Source organism: Struthio camelus, chromosome 32 (assembly GCF_040807025.1).
Source record: "Struthio camelus isolate bStrCam1 chromosome 32, bStrCam1.hap1, whole genome shotgun sequence".
Taxonomy (NCBI): domain Eukaryota; kingdom Metazoa; phylum Chordata; class Aves; order Struthioniformes; family Struthionidae; genus Struthio; species Struthio camelus.
The window spans coordinates 1,256,856-1,267,371 of record NC_090973.1 but is presented as its reverse complement, the minus strand read 5'-3'; the positions used below and the strand labels follow the sequence as shown (position 1 = coordinate 1,267,371).

The window sequence follows — 10,516 nt, the reverse complement described above, 5'->3', positions numbered from 1 at the left end:
GTTAGTGCTGCTGGGAAGGCTGTGGACTCAGGGAAGAGCCTGGCAGAGGAAGAGCTAAAGCCATGCCCTCTTTCCTTGCCTCCCCTTCCAAAACGCAAGCAGGAAGCTCACAGTCCCACCCGGGCAATGCAAGAGCTCGTCCACTGCTTGCCTGAGCCCAGGCCTGGCTCTTGTGCATCAGCACTGGAAAAAGCAAGGCTCTTGCTAGACGACAGGACCAGGACAACTCTTCCCCTGACAAGCCAGCAACTCTCCGGAAGCTCCTCCTTTGTCCCAGGAGCACAGGCCATTCCTGAAAGGGAGATGCGAAGCACACCAGCATACAAGGAGCGGGACAAGCTGCTTTCTGCTCCCGGAGATGCCTGTGCGCAGGAGGTCAAGGCAGACTGTTCAGGCAGGATGGTGCAGAGGCAGGACTTGGTGCTAAGCAAGTCCTCAGTGTCCCAAGGTGCAGAGCTGCAGCCTCGTGAGCTGCAAGTGCCCCCTGCTGAGACGTGCCAGGGAGAAACAGCCTCTTCTGCCCCGCATGATGCCCTGCAGTGTGCGACAACAGCCACAGGTGTTTCAGGGGAAGCTGGACTCCCCATGCCCTGCTGTGCTGAGGTGTCACCTGGCTTTGAAGAAGACATCCCTGCCATCTCCCACAGTGACATGGCCCCACCATCGCCTTCCGTGCCTGAGCCTGCCAGCCTTGTGCAGAACATCCTTGGAGAAGCTGGCCTGGAAATGATGGCTGAGAGCCAGGGCCCTGCCCCACAGGGCCCTGCCCCGCCTGCTGGGGCTGTGCAGGGTGCAGGCCTGGGGCTGGAGTCTGCTGCCTTGAGCCGTCCTGATGACAGGAGCCCTGGACCTGGCCGGCATCCAGCACAGCCTGATGCGAATGAAGCCACGAAGGAGCTCAGTGCAGCCGTGCCCAAAAGGACATCATCGGCACAGACCAGCAGTCTGGCAGTACCAGCAAGCCCAGGCCAGGACAAGCCCACAGAGCAGGACAAAAGCACAGCCCCTGCAGCTCAGCAAGGGCCTGATGCCCCTGCTGGTGGGGGCAAAAGGGAGGTCAGCGGGGCCGGTGCACCCACTTCCCCAGGCAAGGGCGGTGCGCCAGGGACACCACGATGCCCCCGGGCAGGGCAGGGCCCAAAACAGCAGCCTTTGGGCATCATCTGCCATGTGCAAGGACAGCCTCTGCGCGTGCACCCCGACAACACCTCGCAGTATCTCGCAGTGCTCTCCATCAAAACAGAGCCGCTGGAGGAGCTCGAGAGGAGCAGCCTGGCGCGCACCGGGCACACCTTGGCCCAGCTGCGAGAAGCCTGTTTCCAGAGGAAGAAGCTGAGCCTGCAGGAGAGCGAGGGCGAGGAGGCCAAGGGGAAACGTTTCTCCCTGACAGCGTCAGGATCCCTCAACGTCAAACGCAAGGAGGTGAGTGCCAAGGATGGGCTGGGCCAGGTGGCAACCCTGCCTGCGCTGGGGCCAGCCGCTGGGCCCCACTGCAGCAGCGTGACTGTCCCAGTGGGAGCAGGGCCCCGGGAGGCCTTTTGTGGTGGGAAAAGCAGCGCCCTTCACAAATGTGCCTCTCTTCTTTTAGCTGCTGGCCAGAAATTCTTTCTATAATTTGTGGAAACCAGAGCTAACGCGAGTGGAGCTGCTGAAGGATGCCAGGTGCAAGTGGGAGGTGCTGGAGCGGCTGTATGCCCATGCCCCCAGGAGGGAGCGGGAGGTGGGAGCCAGGAAGAGAGTGCTGGGAGCGGCGCAGGAAGAGCAAGGGGACTGGAGCACTGAGGAGGAGGAGGAGGACGCTGATGAAGAGCTTCTGCAAAGTGAGGAGCTGGAGGAAAACACGTCCTTGCGCGAGATCTGGGTCAGACCTAGCCTCAGGAGCCTCTTAGCAGACAAGGAAACGTGCCCCCAGAAGGTGCCTTGCTCGCCCAGCGTCAAGGCCGGAGGCACTGCCAGGGAGGCAGCCGGCGACATGGAGAACATGCCTCTGGAGCCAGCAGTGCTTGGAGGAGCCGAAGCAGGGGCATGTGCTTTGGGGGATGGCTTTCAGGAGGCAGGGGACAGCGTGTCTCTGGCGCCATCAGAGAGCACAGAAACAAAGCCAGAGGCCTGGCCTGCAGCCCGAGACCCTCCGGAGGCAGAGGAAAAAGTGCCTGCCTCTGCAGCAGAAGCTGTGCCAGAGGCCCGTCTCTTGGCTGGAGGCCCTTGCGAGGAGAGCATCAGCCTGCCTCTCGAAGCACCACTGCCTGAGGGAAGAAAAGCAGTGGCTTCTGCCTTGTGTGGAGGCCCTCCTCCCCAGGTGAGCAAGGAGCACATCATCGGTCTCCACCATCAAAGGGGTCTGCTGTGTGAGCTGTGTCTGGGGTGTGCAGGGTGGGTGCAGAGAGCTGCCCCGTCCCGTGGACCCCCCCTGGGTCCCTTGGGACCATGGTGCCAAGCTGTCACCCTGAGGCCTTTGCCCTCTGCAATATCTGCCATGGGGGAGCTGCCTGGTGCTCTCCGTTTCCAAGTGTCCAAGGCCCAGGGCTGACGTCCCCTCCAACGCCTGCACTGCGGTCAGCCCTGGGGCCTGGATGCAGAGCGAGGAGGGAAGGGGCGACCCCAGCAGCAGCCCCCTCCCACACCCAGCTAGCCAGCCCCCTTCTGCCACCCACCTGGCCACCTCTCTTCCCCCCTGCCCGTCACAGCCCCCAGCCCAGCCCTGCTGCTACAGCCCCACGACAAGCCTTGTCCCATCTCTGTGCCACCTGCAGGTCCCTTCCCTTGGGACTCACAGCTCTTGGCAGCATCCCACAACCCCAAACCCTTCCCCACATCCATCCTGGGCACCAGTGTCCTGAGCATCACCAGCTGATGGCACGTGGTGTGTGTGCTTGCTCTCCCCATGCAGGTTGCATCTGAGCCCAAAGAGGAGGAGAAGTCATCTCCAGCCTTCAGACAAGCACCAGAGGTGGACCCAGGTACGTACCCAAGTCAAGAGCCCTTCTGGGCACGGCGGGCCCATCCCAGCACGGCGAGTGGCACCGGGGCTGGCAGCAGTAAGCGCTCGGGGCCACAAGACATTGTGGCAAGCAAGGAGGAAGAGTTGGGAGCTGCTGCCAAGACCCCCCTGCCCCGCTCGCCCCCCAGCACTGCCAGAGCAGCTGCCAGAGAGGCAGCCAGTGACCCCGGCAGTGTGCCTCTCGCCCCACCAGCACCCCTGGGATCCAGCCTAGGGGCTTCTGCCTTGGGAAAGAGGGTGACCTGGGAGTGAGCAGTCAGCATTGACCACCAAATAGAGCCAGATGCATAAGCCTGGGGTTGTGTGCAGTGGGTGTGGTGAGCTGACCCCTCCCACAGGCCACCAACCCTGCTCGCCCGCTGTGCCAAGTTGCCACCCTCAGCCCTTTGTCCCCTGCATTGTCTCCCATGGGGGAGATGCCCAGGCCTCTCCCTTTCAGCCTGCCTGAGGTGATCATACCCTGTGCACAAGGCCTGATGGCCCCTCCACCCCCTGCCCTGGCATCTGCCCTGCGCATGGGTGCAGAGTGAGGAGGGAAGGGGCAGCCCCACACAAGACACATCACACCACCAGCCAGCTGGCCATGCACCCAGCTGGCTCCGTTTGCCTGTCATGGCCTCCAGCCCAGCTCTGTTGCGGTGGCCACACAATGAGTGTTGTCCCATTGGGGTGCCAGCTGCAGGTCCCCTCCCCTGGATGCAGGTGCCAGACAGGGGCCCTGAGGTTGGGGCTGCACCTCTAGGTGCACAGCACAAACAGGGAGAGCAAGAGAGATGCAAGTGATCATGCTGACACCAGAGATCAGCTCACACCAGAGACCATCATGCCTCCTGCTCTGAATAAAAGTTGCTGAAGCTTTTTTCCCCCCAGCAATCCTTGTTGTTCCTCAGGTGAATCGTGATGGAAATCCTGTAGGCAGAGAATGGCAATGAAGGCAGGCAGAGCAGGATAGAAAACCAGTCCCCTCTTTCATAGGCTCACAGGGTGGCTTAGGTGGGAAGGGACTTCTGGTGGTTTCTGCTCCCACCTCCTGCTCAGAGTGGAGCTGATTAGATCAGGTGTCTCTGGGCCTTCTCCTGGTGTCAAGGTTTGACTGTCTCCAAGGAGGGATTCCCCCACAACACAGGGTGCCTGTTCCAGCACTTGGCCACAGTAATAATGGCTGGGAAGTTGTGTCTTCTCTTGGGTGGGAATTTCCCTTGCCATGGCTGGTGCTGCTGCCTCTTGTATTGTCCCTGGGCACCTCTGGGAAGAGGCTGGCTCCATCCCAACAGCCTCCCTTTAGGCAGCTGCAGACAGCACTAAGGGCCCTCTGCACCTTCTCTTCTCCTGGCTGAACTGACCCGTGCCCTTGGCCTCTCCTCGTGTGTCCTTTGCTCCAGCCCTGACCTGTTTGGGGGCCTCCACTGGACTTGCTCCAGTGTTTCCCTGTGTGGTACTGGGGATCCCCAGAATGGGCCCAGTGCCCAACAGAGGGCAGCAACCTTCACTGCATATGGCTTCACAGGAGACAGAAGGGCTGGCCTTTTATCTCTGGTTCCCCCACAACCCTCCAGCACATCTTCCTCTGCAGAACTTATCTTCATCCTCGTGAAGGCTGTGAGCACTGCCCTGAGAGCTCCCTCAAGTGTGTGCACCAGCTGCCCAGGACGAGGTCAGTTTGGGTGCAGACAGTGATGCCGTTACTGAGAATGCTGCACATTTGGGCTGGGCAAAGCTTTTGGCACGGTTTTGGTGTGCAGCCAACAGTGCAGCAATGCATAACAAGCAGGTGCATGGTTCTCTTTGAGGCCACAACCAGAGTCGTGTTTTGAAGGAGCTTGCCGGAGACTGGCTACAGACCTGTGTATGTGGAGAATTACTGCCTCAGCACTGGACAACGTGGCAGAGGAAACCCTGTGAGAGCTCACCAAGCCCTCCAGACTCCCAAGCCTTCACAACCAGATATCTGGAACATCTCTTTCCTTCTCACTGAAATGCTTGCAGCCAAACTCGTAATGACATTTTAGTCCCTCTTTGCCAGCCAGAAAGCTTCCCTCAAAATGTTCATATCTTGTTGGCTGTGCAGTCCATTGGCACAGCCCTTTCTGCAGGTCAGAGATCTTCCCCTCATTCACTTTCTGTCATGCCAGCAATTGCTTTTTTCCCCTTGGGCAGCATGCTGTCTACTCCATGATATGCGGGTTACGGAGGAGGGTCTACAAAACTTTGATTCTCAGCACTCTTTAAAAATGGAGAAAATAGCCTTTGCAAACTTCAAATCCCAATGCTTAGGGGAGGCTTCCTGGTTTCGTGGGTGAAGGGTTTAAGGGGTCTATGAAGCATATACTCAGGCTAGGAACTTCTATGCATATGACACCCTGGCCGGTTAATGTCAGATCCTGATTTTTTTTTTTGTTTTGTTTTTTTCTTTTCAGAAGCTGACTAACATCAAAGGGGCCATCACAGCCTTTGGTATGTCAGGGGGTGGCCCTGAAACTTTGTGTCCATAAACAGCCAAAGAAAGTCCATGACACTCATGACCCTTTCCAACTCCCATTCCCACTGAGCTTTCCTTTCCACCCCTTCTTCCAGTGCTAACTCCAGCAGAGAAATGTGATTTGGGACGTTTGTTCCAGATTCCTGCATATGCCACATAGCGTAGAAAATACAGCCCTTCCCTGTTTCTAGGGGTTTGACCACACATGTCAAACACTGGTCCTGGCGGACATTCAAGATCTTTTCATGACACAAACCGCATTCCCAGCTTTTACCTATGTGATGCTTTTCCATGTAGACTGGGAACCTCTCACAAAATCATCGATAAACCATGTAAAGTATAGTAGCCAAGATCTAAACATAAGCTCGCAGTTAGGGCACCTTATTCTCGTGCCCATGTTATCTGCGCAGTGTCTCAGCAGGCAAAAGTGGCAGTGATGCAGGTATGGAGATGTTGGTGCAATGTCTGATAAAGCTCACAAAAGTTTTTCAGCATAAATACCTTCCCTCCATCCTTAATATGAGAGTAATGTTCATTGCATGAAAGGAGAAAATTGGTCTTGGGTTTTTTGCAATAGTTACTTGGATTAAAAATCCCCCAGCCTTTTTTTCCCCTTGGACATGATGAAGACGTGTATAGTAATGTGTAACAGCTCCTCAGACAACGGAGTTTTGCTCAGCACCACTGTCCTGTTTGTGGACCACCAACAAAACAGTGGTCCTTGCCCTTGCTCTTTTGATTGACTAAACAGTGCTACTTTCTGTGGATGGTTCTAAAATGGAGGCTAGATCATATGGCCCTGCCTGTCCAACCCCAGCCCCTTTTACAATAGAGGCTGGCAGATAATAAGTCTGATCAAAAATTAAAAAAAAAAAAAAACAATCTGCCTTTGACTCTGGGGGATCACTGACCCAAACACTTATAAAACCTCTGTGTTCATTTGGCTTAGATTAATAGTGAGGAAACAGAAAAATATGAGCCAAAGGTGGTCCTTCATGCTGCAATCCCAAAGGCTAAGCCTACAGTCTCCTCTGGGTCCTCTGAGGGTCACAAGGTCATGGAGAAGCGGGTCCTCAACATCAAGATCAAGTAGCTGCAGCACCTCCAAGGCCTGCACTGTTAAAGGACGCTGAATCCAATGGATTTTTCAGTCCAGGGGAATCCTGCTTCCTGCACCTCTGGAAGGGAGGCTGCTGCGGTTCTCTCTTCCCTCGTCCTGCCAGCAGCGAGGCTGGGCATGTACTTCCAAGAGGCATACAAACACTCTGCACGGACACGGTCGACCACCAAAACATCAGCTCAGGCAGGGGCACAGTACCTTTACAGGCACCACACAGACACGAGCAGCACTCATAAACATGAATGATAAAAACGGCCTTGTCCTGTCCTTGCTCACCAGCTAATCAGGCTCAAAGCTTGCAGGAGACCTCACACGCACCCTCACCCAGGTGTCTCTGGTACCTGGCTGCCTTGACGTCTGCAAGCCTTCCACACGTGCACTCACACAGAACAGAGAGCACGCTCATGCAGAAAATAGCTAGGAATAGGTTTTAATATGATGATAGGATAGACCGCAGTGACCAGGCACACAGCTTGGCCAGACAAGTGTACTTGCCAGTGGCTTGCTTACACATGACTGGCCCCTTTTATTCCTTCTCCTTCCATTTTCCCATGCTTTTGCATCCATGATCCAGCTTGATCCCTCCCTTTCTCCAGCTTTATTTGCTTTGAAATAAACAGCCCATCTCTAAATATATATTTTTTCTCATTGGTCCCAGATTAACCACATGTATACTCCAATTTAAGCTTTCTGATAACTGTTAGCTAGGTAACCTCTGGATCATATGGTGCTTCTGATACCTTTGCCTCAGTACTGCTGGGGTTGCAGGTCTACTTCCCAAAGGATCCCTAATACAATTGTGTGTGAAGCTCCTCCTTTCCTCACAGAACTCTCCCTTAAGCACTGCTGAAATCCAGCCATCCCTCACAGTGCTGTCTGCTACTTGGCAGAGTCTCATTCTGTTACCTGCAATGCCCAGTGATTTCTCATGCCCACTAGTTTCTCACGTCCTGTTCAGTCAGCTCAACCTCAAGGCAGAGCCTAGTCATCTGCCCGCATACCCTAACCCCACGTTGCCGGTGGAGTTGTGAGCCTGGGTAGGAAGGCCCAGGGCCACCACATCCTTCACGGTGGTGCAGAAGGACCCAGCTTGGAGCAAGACGACCGAGCTGCCCAAGAGCACCCAAGTGCTCTGCTGGGCTGAGCTTTGGTCACCCGACATGCCATAGCTTCCCTGGGGTCCCGTCTGAGGAGATGGGCTGCAGAGATGCACCGGACCTGCTTTTCCTATAAAGAGTTCACTCTTGTAGAATTTCCTTCGGAAATGGGACGCGCACACACAACATTTAAAAAAGCTGCTAAAGGCAATTCTGAGAGGCCCTAACAAAATGGGATGCTGATCAGATAAAACTATAAAAGGAGTAAAACAATGGCCATATTTTCCCATCCTCTATTTTTTCGCCTTCGTGGAATGCAAAAAAAAAAAAGAGAAAAGCCATCTCTGTGTGTTGATTATTTCTCTAAAATATGTTTACTTTTATGTGTACTGCATGCTTCTGCCCTTTACTTTGCCGTGTAAAGACATGGATGGAGACAGAAGTGTAAAATAAGGAGGGGAATATATAATTTCACAGATGGACAGCTAGAAAATAGTGTGGTAGGAGCACACACAGTTTATTTGACATAATTCTTGATCATGAAAAAGAAGAGAGAAAATGCCTAATTATCCAAGAAGAAATATTCCCCCCCCCTTTTTTTTTCCTTCAGAAGAATACATCCTAGAGTCATCAGTGGAGATAAAACAGGGTTTTAAACAGTGGACATGCTCACTGTGTTACAAACACATGAATTTTTAAGTAATCAAAGCTATCATCTGCATGCTATCACTAGCAAATCAGTGAGGCTGTCTTCATCACAGTAATGAAAGTGAGGAATGTTTCATGGATTTGAATTTAATGCATTTGAGCCTGTTGCAATGTACGAGCTTAATTTTCGTGCTTGACATCTTCTGTTATGCAGGGAGAGAAGGTGTTTTGAGCTTTTCTCAACTGCTCTTGGACATTGTCCCCAGAGTTTTCAGCTACATTTCCTGAGATCACTTATGAAAACTTCCTTGTGCCAGCACGCATTGGCAGTCTATGTCCTAGTCCTAAGAAGTCTGTGTGTTCAACATTTTATTAATGTCTTTTTGATTCTGTTTATAATAACCCCCTGTAACCGAGACTCACAATTCACATTCCTCCCTTTCACCACTACAATCCCAGGAGAAAATAAATCTCCTGAGGCACCTGTATTTAGTAGCTGTGATGTGTGTGTGCGATGTACTATATGGCAAATAATTAGAATTGCTGTCCCGAGAAGCAGCATGACTGGGAGAAAAGCCAAACCTTTGCACGGCCAATGGCTTCCTTCAGGGCCAGCTTCACAGTCTGGCTTCTGAGACTGTAGATGAAGGGGTTTAAGAATGGGTACAGGACAGTGTTCAGCAAAGCCACAGTTGTGTTGGTCTCTAAGGAAACATCTTCGGAGGACTGTGCATAGAGAACAATGCAGCTTCCATACACGATGGCTAAGTTGGTGAGATGGGAAGAACATGCAGCAAAAGCTTTCTTCCTCCCGGATGCTGCTGGCATGTGCAGAATACAGTGGAAGATGTAGATGTAAGATATCAGGACTAAACATAAAGAACTCAGCACTACAAACGATCTAAAAATGGAGTCTACTTTCCAAAGCAGGCTGGCATCAGAGCAGGACAGTTTGAATAAGGGGGAGTTGTCACAAAAAAAATGGTGGATCTTGTTGGGGCCACAGAAAGTCAGCTTTGAGAGCAGGACCAGGTGGTAACTTGAGAGTGTGAAGCCTGTGACCCAAGCAGCAACAACCAGGTGGGTGCAGAGCTGCCACTTCATGACGGCAGCATAATGCAAAGGTTGGCAGATGGCAACGTAGCGGTCAAAGGACATGACAACAAGGAGAACGAACTCTGCAAAACCCAGGGCAAAATAGAAATAGGATTGGGCAAAGCAGCTGCTTAATGAGATTGTTCTCCTACCAGAGCTCAGAACCACCAACAATTTGATAGTTGTGGAAGATGTAAACCAGATTTCCAGGAATGCCAGATTGCTGATGAAAAAGTACATGGGGGTTTGCAGGCAGTGATCCACACACACGAGGAAAATGATCGTTGTGTTCCCCATCACTGTTGTCAGGTATATGAGTAGGAGGAGCAGGGAGAGGAACAGCTGTAGTCTTTGATCAAGCCCTGAGAAACCCTCTAGGATGAACTCAGCAACTACGGTTTCATTTCCTGGTCCCATGCCCAATTTCAGTCCATCCTGCTGGCAGGGGAGCATGAAGAAGCAAGTGGGAGAATTTCACAGTCCTTCCTTCTTTGCACCCTTGCTTGCTTCCTATGTAACACAGACAGAGATATTCCCCTCAGCCATTCATCGCACCCTGATTTCTCTGTTTCACATTTCAGTTAGAGTCCTCAGAGATTTTATTGTCTTCTTTCTATCTTTTCCAACCACTCACAAAGGATTGTGAGTGTTTGAGTGGCGTGCTTGAGTGGCTCTCTGAAATGCCTGTATACCAATGCACGCAGCATGGGGAATAAGCAGGAAGAGTTAGAGATCTGTGTGCGGTCACAGGGCCATGATCTCATTGCGGTTGCAGAGACATGGTGGGATAGTTCACATGACTGGGATGCGGTCATGGATGGCTATGTGCTTTTTAGGAAAGACAGGCCAGGAAGGCGAGGTGGTGGAGTTGCTCTTTATGTGAGGGAGCAACTAGAATGTATGGAGCTCTGCCTCGGGGTGGATGAAGAGCAAGTGGAGAGCCTATGGGTAAGGATTAAAGGGCAGGGTAACATGGGTGACACTGTTGTGGGGGTCTACTACAGGCCACCTGATCAGGAGGAAGCCATAGATGAGGCCTTCTACAGACAGCTGGAAGAAGCCTCACAATCACAGGC

General features: G+C 52.9%; 1 protein-coding gene across 1 annotated transcript; it reads right to left on the bottom strand.

Moving 5' to 3' along the window:
- Positions 1–8,879: 8,879 nt before the first annotated feature.
- Positions 8,880–9,893, bottom strand: LOC138063624 (olfactory receptor 6F1-like). Its single transcript, XM_068923360.1, has one exon. The coding sequence runs from the start codon at positions 9,891–9,893 to the stop codon at positions 8,880–8,882; it is 1,014 nt and encodes a 337-aa protein (XP_068779461.1).
- Between the last annotated feature and the right edge of the window lie 623 nt (positions 9,894–10,516).

Excerpts from the sequence above, each read along its gene's own strand:
- LOC138063624 (XM_068923360.1), bottom strand. The coding sequence starts at position 9,893 with ATGCTCCCCTGCCAGCAGGATGGACTGAAATTGGGCATGGGACCAGGA.